Raw genomic sequence first — 19,216 nt, 5'->3', positions numbered from 1 at the left:
GGGAGAGTCCAGAACTGGGGGACACTGTTTTAAAATTAGGGGTCGCCCTTTTAGGACAGGGATGAGGAGTTTTTTTTTTCTTTCAGAGGGTTGTGCGACTTTGGAAATCTCTGCCTCAGAAGGTGGTGGAGGTGGGGGCCATTGAATATTTTTAAGGCAGAGGTAGATAGGTTCTTGTTAGGCAAGAGAATCAAAGGTTATCGGGGTTAGATGGGAATGTGGAAACTGAAACACAAGATCATTAGCCATGATCTTATTGAATGGCGGAGCAGGCTCAAGGGGCCGAATGGTCTACTCCTGTTCCTATTTCTTGTATTATGTTCCAAACCTGCAACCTTTACCACCTAGAAGGGCAAGGGCAGCAGATACATGGGAACACTACTACCAGGAAGTTCCCCTCCAAGTCACTCACCATTCACTGTCGCTGGGTCAAAATCCTGGAACTCGCTCCCTAACAGCATGGTGGGTGCACCTACACCACATGGACTGCAGCGGTTCAAGAAGGCAGCTCATCATCATCTGCTCAAGTGCAATTTGGGACGTGCAACAAATGCTGGCCTAGCCAACGATGCTCACATTCCAGGGGCGAATGGAAAAAGAAATCTGGCTGACATTTCAGTGGCGGCACTGAAGAGACACCTCCTGAAGCATCATTAGTGATTAGTTCTTTGGTGGATGTTGCAATCATCTACTATTGAAGTGTAATAAATGAATTGATTTTATTAAGATTGATATTAAAAATGTATTAATAGCTTTCGAATAGACAAATGTAGTTATGAGGGGTCTTTCTAGATATGATGGTAAATTTAGCCAATACTATAGGTATGATGGGGTCCTTGGCCGAGGATAGTTCCAGAGGTGGCTAGCCCAGCAGTGGTAACAACAACAGCTTTCACACACATTCATTGCTGAATGGGGCAAGGAGGAGATAAGGGGGAAGTCATGGCCATACCCGAGGCTGAGGGGTGAGATAATGGGAACATCTGCTGATAGAATAGTATAGTTAGTTAAGAAATTAATGAGATACATTATAATGAAAACTAGGAAGATAATTATAAATGTGTGCTACAAAGCCTGTATCATCGAGACAAGCACCAGAGCTGAATGTGCTTCTCTCTCTCCGGCATATGCTTGAATAAAACCTTTGTTTACAGGAAACTCAGATTTGAGTGCTCCCTCACACCACAACACTATACTCTAATTATATTATCATAATTCATGTAGATTAATTCTGCTGAGCAAAGTACAAAGTGACATGAGAAAATAAAAATACTTACCATGTTTTCTTTCTTGGAATGACTATTTCTTCTGCAGAATCTTAAAAAGCACAAACACAACATTGAATCTTCCGGTAAGGTTTGGCAGCTGAGTACATGACCAGAAACGTTCTGTTGGCCCAAACAACAAGGGCCTACGTCAACACCACCAGGAATGACAAAAATAAGTTACCTGTCTGTTTGGGTGCTGCACACTGACAATGGCAAGGACTTGTGGAATAATTCCTGTCAAACAAAATTCATCAAATTATGAATGATAAGTAGAGTGCTACCATTAAACCACCCTTTCTTGACCAATGCTTCAGGTCACTGCCTAGGTAGAACCACAAGAGCTGACAACTTTACATTTACATAGCACCTTTAACCTAATAAAATGTCCCAAGGCGCTTCACAGGGGCATTATAAACAAAATATGACACCAAGCCACACAAGGAAACATTGGGTCAGAAAGCTTGGTCCAAGTAGTAGGCTTTAAGTATCGTAAAGGAGGAAAGAGAGATGGTGAGGTGGAGGGAGGGAATTCCAGAGTTCAGGGCCATGGCAGCTGAAGGCACAGCCACCAACGGCAGAGTGGTCAAAATCAAGGGTGTTCAAGATTCCAGAATTAGGGGAGGGTAGATATATTGGAGGGCTGTGGGATTGGAGATTACAGAGACAGGGAGTGGCAAGGCCATGGGGGGACTGGAAAACAAGGATAGTGAGAATTTTAAAATCAAAACTGGGAGCAGTAGGTCAGTGAGCACAGGGCGAACGGGACTCTATATATGAGTTAAGACATGTGCAGCAGAATTTTAGGTGACCTCAAGTTTACAGAGGGTAGAATGTGAGAGGCCAGCCAGGAGTGCACTGGAATAGTCAAGTCTAGAGGTAACAAAGGCATGAATGAGGATTTCGGCAGATGAGCTGAGACAGGAGCGAAGTTGGGCGATGTTACAGAGGTGGAAATAGACTGCTTCAGTGATGGCATGAATATATAGTCAGAAGATCACCACAGGGTCAAATATGACACCAAGATTGCAAACAAAATGGTTTAATCTCAAACTATTGCAAGGGAGAGAAATTGAATCAGTAGCTAGGGAACAGGGGTTTAAAAAAGAAATGACTTCAGTCTTGCCAATATTTAATTGGAGGAAGTTTCTGCTTATTCGCTACTGGGTATTGGATAAACAGTCTGATAAGTTAGCAACAAGTGGAGGGGTCGAGAGAGGTGGTGGGGAGGTAGGTCTGGGTGGCGTACATGTGAAAACTAACACTAGGCTTTTGCACGATATTGCCAAGAGGCAGTATTTAGATGAGAATTAGAAGGGGCCCAAGGATTGATCCTTGAGGAACACCAGAGGTAATGGCGTGGGAGTGGGAAAAGAAACCATTGCACGTGATTCTCATGCTATGATTAGATAGATAAGAATGGAACCAGGCGAGTGCAGTCCCACCCAGTGGGAGAGAGGCGTTGGAGGAAGATGATGTGGTCACCCAGGTCAAAGGCCACAGGCAGGATGAAATGTTTAAGGAGGGATGGTTTACTTATTTCACAGTCACGTAAGATATCATCTGACTTCGATAAGAGCTGTTTCGGGACTGTGGCAGGTACGGAAACCTGATTGGAGGGATTCAGAGAGAGTTCCAGGAAAGATGGGAATGGATTTGGGAGGTGACGTCACTTTCAAGAACTTTGGAGAGTAAATAGATAGGACGGTAGTTTGCAAGGATGTGAAGTCAAAGGTTGCTTTTTTGAGGAGGGGGTGATGACGGCAGGTTTAAAGGAGAGAGAGAAAAAGCCTAAGGAGAATCATTTACATTATCAGCCAAACTGGGGACCAGGAGGAAAAGCTGGGTGATCAGGGCAAAAAGCTAGGTGATCAGTAGTTTAGTGGGAACAGGATCAAGGGAGCAGGAGAACATAAGAAATAGGAGGAGTAGGCCATTCAGCCCTTCGAACCTGCTCTACCATTCAGTGAGATCATGGCTGATCTTCTACTTCAACGCCATTTTCCTACAATACCCCCGTATCCCTCCACAGCCCCCTGGGGCAGAGAATTCCAAAGATTCACCAGCCTCTAAGTGAAGAAATTCCTCCTCATCAGAGTCCTAAATGGCCTGACCCTTATTCTGAGACTGCGTCTCCTGGTTCTAGACTCACCAGCCAGGGGAAACATCCTTTTAGCATCTATCTTGTTGAGCCCTGCAAGAATTTTGCATGTTTGTATGGACAAGGTGAGCTCGGAGAGACCATGAGGAGAGAAAGTAGAGGAACATGAAAGTTCAGGGCTAGGGCAAGTAGGGGCTTTTAGAGGAAATTTGGTCTGGTGAGCTAGTGGAAGGGGGCAGGGAGGCAGCAGAAGCAGGTTGCCTCGATCTTAGTGACAAAGAAGTCCATGAGCTCCTCGCAGTTATTGCTGGAGGTGAGGAGACAGGGGAAAGGGGTTTAAGAAGATGGTATACAGTACAAAAGAGAAATTGGGGGGAGGCGGGAGTTGTCTTTGGATTCCTTAGCAGGCAACAGCAGGGCCCAATAGTCCTTTATGTGGTCCAGCCAGATCTGGTGATGGATGGCAAAACTACTTGTATGTCCTATCCTTTGTATGCTCTATCCTTTCAAGTCCCTTGGCCCTGAGGCAGAAAGATGAGGGCCGTATTGGGGAACAGCCAGGGCAAGAGAGAATGATGGTTTTACTAGGGGCTGAGGCAACAAAGCTGGAGGTAAGGGAACAGTTGAGCAAGTCAGTAGCTGCAGAAATGTTAAGGCGGAGAGGGGGCCAAAGGCTAGATATTTGGGATTTTGAAATTGCAGTTGTGAGTGAATTGTGGAATAGAGTTTTTTCCCAGGTCTTAGAAAATGGTAAGGTTGGGGCATGGGGGAGGGAATCTGGGTGAACAGTGATCCAAGGTAAATGATCAGCCATGGCTTTACCTGTGATTGATACGATGGACTAGCAAGACCGCATGAGAAGGCAAGGTCAGGTGGCTGGCTATGAGTAATGGCTCGAGGAGTTCACATGGAAGGAGAGATTTAGGGAGGATAAGAGGCCTGTGAACCCACAGGAAAGAGAACATGACAAGTTAAGATGGAGGTTGAAATCACAGAGGATGAGAAGTCGTTCGGTGAAGAGACTGAGGAAGGGAAGCAGTGAAGATATCTCAGGAAGAACATTTATCGTACTTGGGAGGGCAGTACAGAATAATGACTTTGAATGAGAGGTGAGAGGGGTGGAACTGTGCAAAGGAGAGGAAGGTGCCAGAGGACAAGCAGAGATTTGTGATAAGAAGGTGAGATTTGTGATAAGAAGGTGAGATTTGTGATAAGAAACACATTGCCATAGCGAGTCTTGATGGGGCAAATGATGGAAGATGTCGCCAGGCCGTGAAAATTCAATAAGGAGAAAAGCATCCCTCAGACAGATTTCTGTTAAGGCCACAATGTCAATGTGATCATCCACAATAAGTTCATAGAGGGCAAGGGCCTTGTACAGTGATCAGACTTTCTTGAGGAAGATGCACTAAGGGATAGAGAGAGCTGAGATGCTGGCAGACTCCTTGAGGTCAGCAGTGGGAGGGGTGAGTTGCACAGGGAGGAGATTGGCAGGATTAGCCCCTTGCTAATGCACTGGCGGGGGGGAAGGCCGGTGAGAGTACGAATGGGGCTCCTATTCATGATGAACCAGCGCCAAGTGCCTTGACAAGGCTCTCGGATGATGCCGGGAGAAGCACAGAGGGAAGCTGCAGGCTTATTTAACAGGCAGTCAAGCCTGGGACAGTGGAAGAGAGCAGAAAGAAGGTCAAGGAATACTGAAGGGTTGGGATAGGGAATTGGAATGACAGAGGACCTGAGAGTGGAGAAGTGAAAGGAGGCCTGATTATAAAAGAGGGGTCTTTGAGGGATAGACAGAAAATAAACGTAAAAAGCGCAAGTGGAAATAACGCAACAGGCTGAGGTCCAGAGCAGCAACCAAAACAAACACACAAATTCCCACTTAGAGGCAAGTTACATAAACATTTTGATACATAGTTTTGTTTACTATCCGGTTTCTAAGAAATATATAGGAGGTAACAGGATTGGGTCTCCAAGCAAGATCGGCGGTCCTCTGCCGTGATTACGATGCCGTGGGCAGGGTGGAGCATTGATAAACTGTCGTTCAAATTCAGGGACCGGTTGAGCAAGTGAAGTCCAGAAGCTACGGCACAGCAAAAGGCAGCTTGGTCCATCATACCCGTGTCAGTCCTTTACTCCTCACAACTATGGCTTGTCATGCCTAATGAATACTCTCTCTGGCTCATAGGGGCTCAAAGAGACTTTGAACTACGAATGTCTCAGCCAAAATCTCAAGAATACATTACTGAGAATAGGTCATGGCAAATCCCCACATCTGGTTTTGGGCCACCATTTTTTCAAAAGCATAAGGAGGATAGAAAAAGTTGCGCGTTCATGCAAAAAAAAACAAATACATTGCAGTAGCTATTAAAGCAAAGTTTATGTTATTTGACAGGGAATTTGACAATCACAAGAAAAACACAAAACTGACACAGGAATAATGGGCTAAATCACTGCATCCAGGAATGGAATAAAATTTAAAATGGCTTCGTACATAGGATTCAAAGGATGACAAAGCTAATAGAAAAAAATCTAGTTCTGGGTTTATTTTTGTAATTCCAAGAAGCACAGATAACATAAATGACAAATACATGGCAGATGCAGTATAACGTGGATAAGTGCGAAGTTATCCACTTTGGTAGGAAAAACAGAATGGCAGAGTATTATTTAAATGGTGATAGATTGGGAAATGTTGATGTACAAAGGGACCTGGGTGTCCTTGTACACCAATTACTGTAAGCAAGCATGAAGGTGCACAAGCAGTTGAGAAGGCCTTCATTGCAAGAGGACTTGTGAGTACAGGAGCAAGGCTGTCTTACTGCAGCTGTACAGGGCCTTGGTGAGACCTCACCTGGTGTAGTGTGTGCAGTTTTGGTCTCCTTACCTAAGAAGGATATACTTGCTATAGAGGGAGTGTAGTGAAGGTTCACCAGACTGATTCCTGTGATGGCCGGATTGTCGTATGAGGAGAGATTAGGCTGACTAGGCCTGTATTCGCTGGAGTTTAGAAGAACGATTGGGGATCTATTTGAAACGTATAAAAGTCTGACAGGGCTGGACAGACTGGATGCAGGGATGATGTTCCCCCTGGCTGGGGTGTCGAGAACAAAGGGTCATAGTCTCAGGATATGGGGTAGACCATTTAGGGCTGAGATGAGGAGAAATTCTTCAGTCAGAGGGCGTTGAACCTGTGGAATTCTCTACCAGTGGTAAAGGCCAAGTCACTGAGTATATTTAAGAAGGAAATAGATTTCTAGGCTTTAAAGGCGTCAAGGGGTATGGGGAGAGAGCAGGAGTATGGTGTTGAAATAGAAGATCAGCTATAATCATATTGAATGGCGGAGCAGACGCGAAGGGCCAAATGACCTCCTACTGCTCCAATTTTTCGGTGTTCCTATGGATATACTGAACTACTAAAGAGAGGAAAAAAACTCTCCCCCAGAAAACAATGGAGACTGGGTCATTGAATTTATTCAAAGCAGAGCTAGGCAGGTTTTTATATAGATAAGGCGGGGGGAAAAGCAGACAGAAAAGTGGAGTCGAGACCACAACCAGATCAGCCACGATCTTATCGAAAAGCCAAGTGCTCCTTCCTGCAGTGGGTGCAATAGGTGTGTGGGGGAGGGGGAGAGAGTGTCCGTTGCAGGTCGCCGCCCTTACACTGATGGAACGCCGCCCCGCGTGAGGACAACGGCCCCGCGTTCTAGAACCCCCGAGCGTTCCTGAGTCTAACGTCCAGGACTGAACATTCCGAGCCCACTGATTAAAAAAAAACCCACATGAACGGCCTTTGACCGACCCCGGCCGCCCAAAGCCCACCATCCAACCCTCCAAATAAAATACCCCTGGACGGTCAGATATCCAGCTCGCTCTTACCAATGCGCCCCGCCGCCGCCGCCTCTCTGCAGCCGCTGTGCCCCGGCCGGGCCGCTCCTGCCCACCAGCCGGCGACACAAGCGGACACAGGGCGCCGCCATCTTACCCTGCAGCGCACTGCATTGTGGGGGAGGTGGGGGGCACCTGCCAACGCGGAGCGTGGGGGGGAGCCTGCGCATTACATTCCACCCGATTAAAGAAAAGCAAAGGCCCCGACTGACGCAGGTCGTGTTAAAACACTTGATCCTCGTTCTGATTCGTAATCCTCCTTCAGTCCTCATCCGGCAGCTTGTTGCTTTGGATGAGTGCGCTCGTATATTTTGTGCGACTCCCCTCCCCCACTTGTTGTTCGGAGATTCCCCCTCCATGTGGCCGGAGTGTGGAGGTTTCTCGTTTCCTGTGAAATTTCTTCCTTCATCGCAGCAAAATGCTCATTGGGAAGGAGATCCCCTGGAGACGCCTGGAGAGGATCTCCTTCAGCGTTTATTCCACCGAAGAAATCAGGTAAAAAAGGAAAAAAGGGAGAGGAGGCAATGTGAGCAGGCAGGTCACCTGTAGCAACCCGGCCTCCACTCCTCCCCTTAAATGTAAAGTTAATCTTTCAGGTTATTCGCCAGTTTGGGGGCTGCTGACATTCAACGGTTCCTCTCATATTCTTTTTCTTCAGTGTGAAATGTCTCATCTTTAAAATAACTGTCCTTCAGTCCATGAACTGGTGGGCACTCCAGGAAGCTGAAAGATGTATGTAAAATGTGAAACAGGACAAGCTGGGACGTGTGTCAGGATGTGTGTGTGTTTTTTTTTAAACACAGCAACAAAAATTAAGTTTTTTTAAAAAAAAAACCCTTAAAAATCCTGAACCTCAGCAGGTTTGGCAGCACCTGTGGAGAGAGAGGGAAACAGAGTTAGGGTTCCGAGTTCTGCCCTCTCTCCACAGATGCTGTCAGACCTGTTGAGTTTCCCCAGCGTTTTCTGTTTTTATTTCAGATTTCCAGCATCGGCAGTATTTTGCTTTTTATTACCATTCTGATTCTGATGCCTTAGACTGGATGCTGTGGTCCTACTTGTCTTTGTGGGCTGCAAAGGAGCCTCAGCCTATTGAGTTGCTTTCCAGATCCTTTGCACATGTTTGCAGTCTTTGAGGTCACGATTGTTTAAAAGACCTTTAAAGGCTTTTCAAGGGTGTGTATGAGAAATATTCTTTTATGGAGTTATGTACATCAACCTTAAAGACTCACTCTCCCTACCACTGGTGTACTGTGGCTGCACTGTGAACCGTCTACAAGATGCACTGTAGCAACTTTCCAAAGTTTCTGTAATGTCTACCTCCCAAACCTGTTAACTCTACCTTCCAGGAAAACAGAAGCCAATGGAAACACTGCCACCTCCATAACTTCCCCTGCAAGCCATACACTATCCTGATTTAGAAATATATCACTGTTCTTTCATTTTTGCTGGGCCAAAATCATAGAACTCTACCTTAGACCATAGAATGTACAAGCAGATGTAGGCCATTTGGCCCATCGAGTCTGCTCTGCCATGCAATGAAACCATGGCTGATCTGATAATCCTCAACTCCACTTTCCTGCCTTTTCCCCAATAACCCTTGATTCCCTTACAGATTAAAAATCTGTCTATCTCAGCCTGAGCCCTGTGGCACTCCACTAGTTACAGGTTGCCATACTGAAAATGCCCCCCTTATCCCAACTCTCTGTCTTCTATTAGTTAACCAATCCTCTATCCATTCTAACATACAACCCCCAACACCATGGGCTCTTATTAAGTAGCGTTATGTGAGGTACCTTATCGGACGCCTTTTGGAAATCCAAATATATCATATCTACTGGTTCTCCTTTATCTATCCTGCTAGTTACCGCCTCAAAGAATTCTAATAAATTCGTCAGGCATGATTTCCTCTTCATGAAGCCATGCTGACTCTGCTTGATTAGATTATGCAATTCTAAATGCTGTGCTATTACATCCTTTATAATAGACTCCAACATTTTCCCAATGACAGATGTTAAGCTAATTGGCCTATAATTACTTGTTTTTTTGTCCCCCTTCCTATTTGAATAAGGGTGTTATATTGACAGTTTTCCAATTTTCTGGGACTTTTCCAGAATCTAAGGATTCTTGGAAGATTACTACCAGTGCATCCACTATTTGTATAGCTGCTTCCTTTAATATCCGAGGATGCAACCCATCAGGTCCAGATGACTTATTGGCCTTTAGCCCCATTAGTTTCCCTAGTACACTTTCTCTGGTGATAGTTATTGTATTTTTTCCTCCACCCCTTTGCCCCTTGATTATTTAGTATTTTTGGAATGCTAATAGTGTCTTCTGCTGTGAAGACTGATGCAAAGTATTTATTCAAATACTTGTGCTCCAGAAGTTCCCGCGCCCCTAGCCAAGCTGTTCCAGTACAGCTACAACACTGGCATCCACCCGTCTATGTGGAAAATTGCCCAGATATATCCTGTACGCAAAAAGCAGGACAAATCCAACCTAGCCAATTATTGCCCCATCAGTCTACTCTCAATCATCAGGAAAGTAGTGGAAGGGGTCATCAACAGTGCTATCAAGCGGCACTTGCTTAGCAATAACCGACTCACTGATGTCCAGTTTGGGTTCCACCAGGGCCATTCAGCTCCTGACCTCATTACAGCCTTGGTTCAAACATTGACAAAAGAGCTGAACTCCCAAAGTGAGGTGAGAGTGACTGCCCTTGACGTCAAGGCAGCATTTAACAGAGTGTGGCATCAAGGAACCCTGTCAAAACTGGAGTCAATGGGAATTAGGGGGAAAACTCTCCGGTGGTTGTAGTCATACCTAGTGCAAAGGAAGATGTTTGTGGTTGTTGGAGGTCAGTCATCTCAGCTCCAGGACATCACTGCAGGAGTTCCTCAGGGCCGTATCTCAGCTGAACCATCTTCAGCTGCTTCATCAATGACCTTCAATCATAAGCTCAGAAGTGGGGATGTTCGCTGATGATTGCACAATGTTCAGCAGCATTTGCGACATCTCAAATACTGAAGCAGACCATGCCCAAATGCAGCAAGACAACATCCAGGCTTGGGCTGACAAATGGCAAGTAACATTCATGCCACACAAGTGCCAGGCTATGACCATTTCCAACAAGAGAGAATCCAACCATCGCCCCTTGATGTTCAATGTCATTACCATCACTGAATCCCCCATTATCAACATGCTGGGGGTTCCAATTGACCAGAAACTGAAGTGGACTAGCCATTTAAATACTATGGCTACAAGAGCAGGTCAGAGGTTAGGAATCATGCGATAAGTAACTCACCTCCTGACTCCCCAAAGCCTGTCCACCATCTACAAGGCACAAGTCAGGAGTGTGATGAAATACTCCCCACTTGCCTGGATGAATGCAGCTCCCACAACACTCGAGAAGCTTGACACTGTCCAGGACAAAGCAGCCCGCTTGATTGGCACCACATCCACAAACATTCACGACGCACAGTAGCAGCAGTGTGCACCATCTATAAGATGCATTGCAGGAATTCACCGAGGCACCTTCAACAACATCTTCCAAAGCCACAACCACTACCATCTAGAAGGACAAAGGCAGCAGATGGATGGGAACACCACCACCTGGAAGTTCCCCTCCAAGTCACTCACCATCCTGACTTGGAAATATATCGCCGTTCCTTCACTTGTTGCTGGGTCAAAATCCTGGAACTCCCTTCCTGACAGCGCTGTGGGTGTACCTACACCACATGGACTGCAGCGGTTTAAGAAGGCAGCTCGAAGCCACCTTCTCAAGGGCAGCTAGGGATGGGCAATAAATGCTGGCCCAGCCAGCGAAGCCCACATCCCGTGGATGAATAAAAGAAAAAAAAATTCAACTCCTCTGCCATTTCCTGGTTTCTCATTATTATTTCCCCCACCTCATTCTCTAAGGGGCCTATGTTCACTTTGGCCTCTCTCCCTTTTTTTAAACATTTATAGAAGCTCTTAGTGTCTGTTTTTATATTACTTGCTAGTTTACCCTGAAAGTTTATTTTCTCCCTCTTTATTTTTTTTGGTCATCTTTTGTTGGTTTTTAAAACTTTCCCAATCCTCTGGGTTACTGCTAATCTTTGCCACATCGTATGTTTTTTCTTTCAATTTGATACTATCCTTAACTTGCTTGGTTAAGCATGGTTGGTTTATCCCCTTCCTAGAATCCTTCTTTCTCACTGGGATATATTTTCGTTGTGAGTCATGAGCTATTTTTTTAAACGTCTCCCATTTTTCATCAACTGTCTTTTCTGCTAAACTCCTTACCAAGTCCACTCCAACCAACTCTGCCCTCATTCCTTTGTAATTACCCTTATTTAAGTTTAGCATAGTTGTTTCTGACCCAAATTTATCATTCTTAAACTGAATGCTAAATTCTACCATATTATGGTCACTATTTCCTAGGGGATCTTTTACTCTGAGATCATTTATTAAACCTGCCTCATTACACATTAACAGATCCAAAATATTCTGATCCCTGGTTGGATCCACAACATATTGTTCTAGGAAACTGTCCTGAATAAACTCAAAGAATTCTTGCTCAAATTCTTCCAATTTGGTTTTCCTAACCTACATGAAGGTTAATGTCACCCATGATTAATGTACTGCCGTTTTTACATGCCCTCATTATCTCCTGATTTATTCTCTGTCCTACAGTATAGGTACTGTTGGGGGCCTATAGACTACTCCCGCCAGTGTCGTCTTCCCCTTGTTATTTTTTTTACCTCCACCCGTCTGGATTCTACATCTTCCGATCCAAGATCATTTCCTGCCATTGTACTTATTCTGCCTCGTACTAACAAAGCTACCCCACCAACCTTTCCTTCCTGCCTGTCCTTTCAAAAGGTCACATACCCCTGAATATTTAGTTCCCAGCTTTGATCTCCTTGTAATCACGTCTCCATAATTGCTATAAGATCGTACCCATTAACCTCTAATTGTGCCGTTAATTCATTTATTAATACTAAATAATACTAATACTACGTGCATTTAAGTACAGAGCCGTTCATTTTGCCTTTTTATCATTTTTTTCTCCCTTTGACCCTTTTTTTTAAGTTTGTACACTCTGCCCCTTCTTGTCACACTCTGGGTTTCATTACCTAAGTAGCTGCCCTGCAATGCTGTCATATCCTTTTGCATTTTTAGCCTATGTATTCACGCACCCCCCCCCCCCCCCCCCCAAATTATTTAGTTTATTTGCCAGAGCACTGGTCCCAGCATGGTTCAAGTGAAGCCCATCCCACCGGAACAGCTCCTTTCTACCCCAGTACTGGTGCCAGTGCCCCATGAACTGAAGCACATTCCTCCCATACCAATCTTTGAGCATTTAACTCCTTGACTTTATTTACCCTATGCCAGTTTGCCCGTGGTTTAGGTAGTAATCCCGAGATTATTACCTTGTAGGTTCTGCTTTTTAATTCAACTCCTAACTTTTCAAATTCTTTCAGCAGAACCTCCTTTCTAGTCCTATCAATGTCACTGGTACCAACGTGGACAACAACAACTCGATCCCTCCCCCCCCAACTCCAAGTTTGTTTCCAGCTCTGAGGAGGCATCCTTAACCCTGGCACCGGGCAGACAACACAGCCTTCGGGGCTCACGCTCATGGCCGCAGAGAACAGTATCTGTCCCCCAAATTATGCTGTTCCCTACCACTGCCGCATTCCTATTTCCTCCCCCGACTTGAATGGCTCCATGTACCACGGTGCCGTAGTCAGCTCGCTCATTCTCCCTACAATCCCTGCTCTTGTCCACACAGCCTGCAAGAGCCTCGTAACTGTTGGACAGTTGCAGGGTCTGAGGTTCCATGAACGCTAACCCCTGGGTCCCCATACCTGCCTCACCTGCAGTCACACCCTCCTGTCGCTGATCACAGACCAGATTTGAATTACCTAATCTGAGGGGTCTAACATTACCGCGGGTACGTCAACACCACATGGATGGCAGTGGTTCAGGAACACAGCACACCAGCTCCTCCTTGAGGCAATTGGGAATTGGCAATAAATGCTGGCCTTGCCAGCAATGCCCATACCCCACAAATGAATTTAAAAAATGGGTACGAGAATAGAAGAAGGGTCACAAGTTCAAAATATAAAGGCAAATCCAGGAGTGAAATTAGGAAGCTCTTCACAGAAACAATGGCATATGGAACAGACTGCTAGACACAGCAATGTTGGTGAAAGATATGGGATTGTGTACAGAACTATTTGGAGGCTGCAATGAAGGTGTACAAGATTATGACAGGTTTAGATAAGGTAAACAAAGAAATGTTTTTCCCATTAGCTGATGGTACAAGGACTAGGCGACACACATTTAAGATTTTGGGCAAGAGATGACATAGAGCCCTTTCACGCAGCAAGTGCTGACGACACAGAGCTCACTGCCTAAGAGGTTGATGGAAGTGGAGATGATGAATGATTTTAAAAGGAAATTGGATGGGCACTTGAGGGAAATAAACTGGCAGGGTTATGGGAATAGAGTGAGGGAATGGGACTGACTGGATTGCTCTACAGAAGGCCAGCATGGACTCAATGGGCCAAGTGGTCTTGTGTACCATATTGACTGTACAACTGCTGCATGAATGAGCTGAGATAGGGTGAATATTTTCCCTCTTCCATAATTATCTTCGATCTCAAGTCGTTGATACAGTATTAGCACTGGGCATGCAACCGAGAGATTGAGTCAAATCCCGCTGTGTCAGGCAGTGAAATTAAATTCTCGTCATTTGCAGGCAACTGATAAACACCATAAAATATAGCTGCTGGCTTGTCATAAAAGCCCAATTGATTAATCAGTGCCCTTCAGGGAAGAGAATCTCTGACCTACGACCTACTGACTCAGCTATAATAATGGGTCCTGTGAAGTAGCCTGGCACCACCACCAGCTTCTCAGAGCAACTAGGGGTGGGGGAAGATACTGCCCTGCTCATCCAGTTCAGATCCTGACATGATCCCCACATGGATGGCAGCGGCTCAAGAAGATGGCTCACCACCAACTTCTCAAGGGCAATTAGGGATGGGCAATAAATACTGGCCTAGCCAGCAACGCTTAGATCCTGAGAATGAATAAATCCTTCTAACCTCTTCCCCAACTCCAACTCTCCCACATTCTCTCATAGCCTCTGACCTCCCCCCTGCTATTGACCCTGATCTTCCCCCATATTCCCCTCTGTCGACCCTGCAAAGTCCTCCTTACTAACATCTGGGGGCTAGTGCCAAAATTGGGAGAGCTGTCTCACAAACTAATCAAGCAACAGACTGACGTAGTCATCCTCACGGAATCATACCTTACAGATAGTGTCCCAGACTCCACCATCACCATCCATGGATATGTCCTGTCCCACCAGCAGTACAGGCCCAGCAGAGGTGGCGGCACAGTGGTATACAATTGGGAGGGAGTTGCCCTGGGAGTCCTCAACATTGATTCTGGACCCCATGAAGTCTCATGGCATCAGGTCAAACATGGGCAAGGAAACCTCCTGCTGATTACCACATACCACCCTCCCTCAGCTGATGAATCAGTGCTCCTCCATGTTGAACACCACTTGGAGGAAGCACTGAGGGTGGCAAGGGCTCAGAATGTTCTCTGGGTGGGGAACTTCAATGTCCATCACCAAGAGTGGCTCGGTAGCACCACTACTGACCGAGCTGGCCGAGTCTTAAATGACATAGCTGCTAGACTGGGTCTGCGGCAGGTGGTGAGGGAACCAGTAAGAGGAAAAAACATACTTGACCTCATCCTCACCAACCTGCCTGCCGCAGATGCATCTGTCCATGACGGTAACGGTAGGAATGACCACTGCACAGTCATTGTGGAAATGAAGTCCCGCCTTCACATTAAGGATACCCTCCATCACGTTGTGTGGCACTACCACTGTGCTAAATGGGATAGATTTTGAACAGATCTAACAGCTCAAGACTGGGTATCCATGAAGTGCTGTGGGCCATCAGCAGCAGCAGAATTGGACTCGAAAACAATCTAACTTCATGGCCCGGCGTATCACCCACTCTACCAGTACCATCAAGTCAGGGGGGTCAACCGTGGTCCAATGAAGAGTGCAGGAGGGCATGCCAGGAGCAGCACCAAGCATACCTAAAAATGAGTTGTTAACCTGGTGAAGCTATAAAACAGGACTGCTTGTGTGCTAAACAGCATAAGCAGCAAGTGATAGACAGAGCTAAATGATCCCACAACCAACGGATCAGATCTCAGCTCTGCAGTCCTGCCACATCCAGTCGTGAATGGTGGTGGACAATTAAACAACTCACTGGAGGAGTCGCCCCGCAAATATCCCGATCCTCAATGATGGAGGAACCCAGCACAGCAGTGCAAAAGATAAGGCTGAAACATTCGCAACAATCTTCAGCCAGAAGTGCCGAGCGGATGATCCATCTCGGCCTCCTCCGGAGGTCCCTAGCATCACAGATGCCAGTCTTCAGCCAATTCGATTCACTCCATGTGATATCAAGAAATGGCTGAAGGCACTGGATACTGCAAAGGCAATGGGACCTGACAATATTCTGGCAATAGTACTGAAGACTTGTGCTCCAGAACTTGCCACAGCCCTAGCCAAGCTGCTCCAGTACAGCTACAATACTGGCATCTACCCGGCTATGTGGAAAATTGCCCACGTATGTCCTGTACACAAAAAGCAGGACAAATCCAACCCGGCCAATTACTGCCCCATCAGTCTACTCTCGATCGTCAGTAAAGTAATGGAAGGGGTCATCAACAGTGCTATCAAGTGGCACTTGCTTAGCAATAACCTGCTCACTGATGCCCAGTTTGGGTTCCGCCAGGGCCACTCAGCTCCTGACCTCGTTACAGCCTTGGTTCAAACATGGACAAAAGAGCTGAACTCTCGAAGTGTGGTGAGAGTGACTGCCCTTGCCATCAAGGCAGCATTTGACTGAGTGTGGCATCAAGGAGCCCTAGCAAAACTGGAGTCAATGAGAATCAGGAGGAAAACCCTCCACTGTTTGGAATCATACCTAGCACAAAGGAAGATGTTTGTGGTTGTTGGAGGTCAGTCATCTCAGCTCCAGGACATCACTGCAGGAGTTCCTCAGGGTAGTGTCCTAGGCCCAACCATCTTCAACTTCTTCATCAATGACCTTCCTTCATCATAAAGTCAGAAGAGGGGTTGTTCGCTGATGATTGCACAATGTTCACCATTCGCGACGCCTCAGATACTGAAGCAGTCCATGTCCAAATGCAGCAAGACCTGGACAATATCATGGCTTGGGCTGACAAGTGACAAGTAACGTTCGCGCCATACAAGTGTCAGGCAATGACCATCCCCAACAAGAGAGAATCCAACCATCACCCCTTGATGTTCAATGGCGTTACCATCACTGAATCCCCCACTATCAACATACTCGGGGTTACCATTGACCAGAAACTGAAGTGGACTAGCCATCTAAATAGTGTGGCTACAAGAGCAGGTCAGAGGCTAGGAATCGTGCGATGAGTAACTCGCCTCCTGATGCCCCAAAGCCTGTCCACCATCTACAAGGCACAAATCAGGAGTGTGATGGATTACTCCCCACTTGCCTGGATGAGTGCAGCTCCTACAACACTGAAGAAGCTGGACACTGTCCAGGAGAAGGCAATCCGCTCAATTGGTACCATATCCACAAACATTTCGCTCCCTCCACCACTGATGCACAGTAGCAGCAGTGTGTACCATCTACAAGATGCGCTGCAGGAATTCACCAAGGCTCCTTAGACAGCACCTTCCAAACCCACGACCACTGCCACATAGAAGGACAAGGGCAGCAGAAAGATGGGAATGCCACCACCTGGAAGTTCCCATCCAAGTCAATCACCATCCTGACTTGGAAATATATCGCCGTTCCTTCACTGTCGCTGGGTCAAAATCCTGGAACTCCCTTCCTAACAGCACTGTGGGTGTACCTATATCACATGGACTGCAGCGGTTCAAGAAGGCAGCTCGCCACCACCTCCTCAAGGGCAACTAAGGATGGGCATTAAATGCTGGCCCAGCCAGCGAAGCCCACATCCCATGAACGAATAAAAAAAAAAATACCTTGGACTTCGATCTGCCTTCAGGCCTCTGATGGATTTTCCAAACCCTCCCCGTCCACTCCCCAGCTGTGGCTTGGTGCAGAAGGCTTAGCAGCCTGACGGCTAGTCCGCCTCTCAACCTGTTTGGCTGTGGCTGGGAAATGAAGGGGAAAAGAAAATGTTAAATGGGTCCTGTTGGTAAATTCAGCAGCACCTGAGTGAAACTTGTTCTGATTCCTCATCTCAAAATTGAACCCACTCCTGGCTCTGTGATAAGATCAGGGTGTATGGTTCTATTTCAATCAATGTGTTAAAAGTTCACTCTATCTACCACTCTTAGAATCTGGAAAAACCTGATTTTTAAAAAACATTCACTCGTGGGATGCTGGCGTCGCAGGCTGGGCCAGCATTTATTGCCTATCCCTTGCCCTTGAGAAGGTGGTGGTGAGCTGCCTTCTTGAACCACTGCAATCCATGTGGTGTAGGTACACCCACAGTGCTGTTAGGGAGGGAGTTCCAGGATTTTGACCCAATATGATCTCCCTTCAAGACTTCTCGTCTCAAGTGTAAACAACTGCGGTTTCCCTAGTTGTATAGAATTCAATCTTACAGACAGAAGGAGGCCTTTTGGCCCATTGTGCCTGTGCCTCTTTGAAAGTGCTGTCTCAGTTAGTGCTCTTCAAGTACATGTCCAATTGCCTTTTGATAGTTTCTATGGAGTCTGATTCCACCACCCTTTCAGACGGTATGTTCCAGGTCCTAACAACCCTGTGTGTGAGAAGAATTTCTCCTCTGGGAAATAGGGCAATAGCGATAAACTGTCAAAGCCCCTCATAATTTTGAACTTTCGATTAGGTCTCCCCTTTCTGCTCTAGGGAGAACAACACCAGCTTCTCCAATCTCTCCACGACCCGATATCAACCTGGTAAACCTCCTCTGAATTCCCTCCAAGACCATGGCACCCTTCTTAAAGCATGGTGCTCAAAATGATGTACAATTCTCCAGCTGAGGCCAGACCAGTGATTTGTAAAGATTGAACATGATGAAAAGTTTAGCATGAGTACTCTTGCTCAAGTACGGTTCCTAAATCTCTTTCGTTACTTTTTTCAAATTAAGTATAAAAGATCTCCAATTTGCTGGAAGAGGTTTTACAATGAAAGCGAAGGGGGGAGAGCTGATGCTTTCCTGGCAGGAAGAAAGGAAAAGTACCTTCGTAGGCCAACCTTCCCCTCTGCTGAAGGACAGTTCTGAGCAAGTGCCTGGAAGCATTTTTTTTTCTTTAATAAAGTTTGTTTTATTTTCTTTGTCTCATTTTCAACTGGAAAAGATAGTGACTCATAATTGTAATACATATTACTTGGAACACTTTTTTAAAAATTTGTTCATGGAATGTGGGCATTACTGGCTCAGCCAGCATTTATTATTCATCCCTAATTGCCCTGTTCAGAGGGCATTTAAGAGTCAACCACATTGCTATGGATCTGGAGTAACATGTAGGCCAGACCAGGTAAGGACAGCAGATTTCCTTCCCTAAAGGACATTAATGAACCAGATGCGTTTTTACAACAATCGGCAATGGTATTTTTTTACAACAATCGGCAATGGTATTGTGATATCGCCAGACTTTTAATCCCAGATTTTTATTGAATTCAAATCTCTTCATCCATGGTGGGATTTGAACCCAGGTCCCCAGAGAATTACCCTGGGTCTCTGGAATACTAGTCCAGTGACAATACCACTACGCCATCACCTCCCCTAAGGGCCATAGATATAAGGTAGTTACCAATAAATTACCAATAGGAAATTCAGGAGAAGCCTCTTTATCCAGAGAGTAGTTCGAATGTGGGACCTGCGACCACAAAGAGGCGGTGGCATAGTGATACTGTCACTGGACTTGTATTCCAGCGATCCAGGGTACCCG

The 19,216-nt window shown here is 46.0% G+C and overlaps 2 protein-coding genes across 2 annotated transcripts in view; one reads left to right on the top strand and one right to left on the bottom strand.

Annotated features, from left to right (window-relative positions):
• ptcd3 (pentatricopeptide repeat domain 3) overlaps positions 1-7,363 on the bottom strand; it is a 49,158-nt gene extending 41,795 nt beyond the window's left edge. Inside the window, exons 1-3 of the mRNA XM_078553697.1 lie at positions 7,243-7,363; positions 1,450-1,502; positions 1,278-1,317 (exon numbers count right to left, since the gene is read on the bottom strand). Of these exons, the coding sequence (XP_078409823.1) occupies positions 1,278-1,317; positions 1,450-1,502; positions 7,243-7,343 (194 nt within the window). The 5' untranslated portion in view covers positions 7,344-7,363. The remainder of the gene's footprint in view (positions 1-1,277; positions 1,318-1,449; positions 1,503-7,242) is intronic.
• A 156-nt stretch (positions 7,364-7,519) lies between these two features.
• The window catches only part of polr1a (RNA polymerase I subunit A), a 171,473-nt gene continuing 159,776 nt past the window's right edge, over positions 7,520-19,216 (top strand). Inside the window, exon 1 of the mRNA XM_078553686.1 lies at positions 7,520-7,746. Within this exon, the coding sequence (XP_078409812.1) occupies positions 7,670-7,746 (77 nt within the window). The 5' untranslated portion in view covers positions 7,520-7,669. The remainder of the gene's footprint in view (positions 7,747-19,216) is intronic.

The sequence above is a fragment of the Cetorhinus maximus genome, chromosome 1 (assembly GCF_964194155.1).
Source record: "Cetorhinus maximus chromosome 1, sCetMax3.hap1.1, whole genome shotgun sequence".
NCBI classification, from domain to species: domain Eukaryota; kingdom Metazoa; phylum Chordata; class Chondrichthyes; order Lamniformes; family Cetorhinidae; genus Cetorhinus; species Cetorhinus maximus.
The sequence above is the reverse complement of the archived record's forward strand: the minus strand, read 5'-3'. Positions and strand labels throughout refer to the sequence as shown.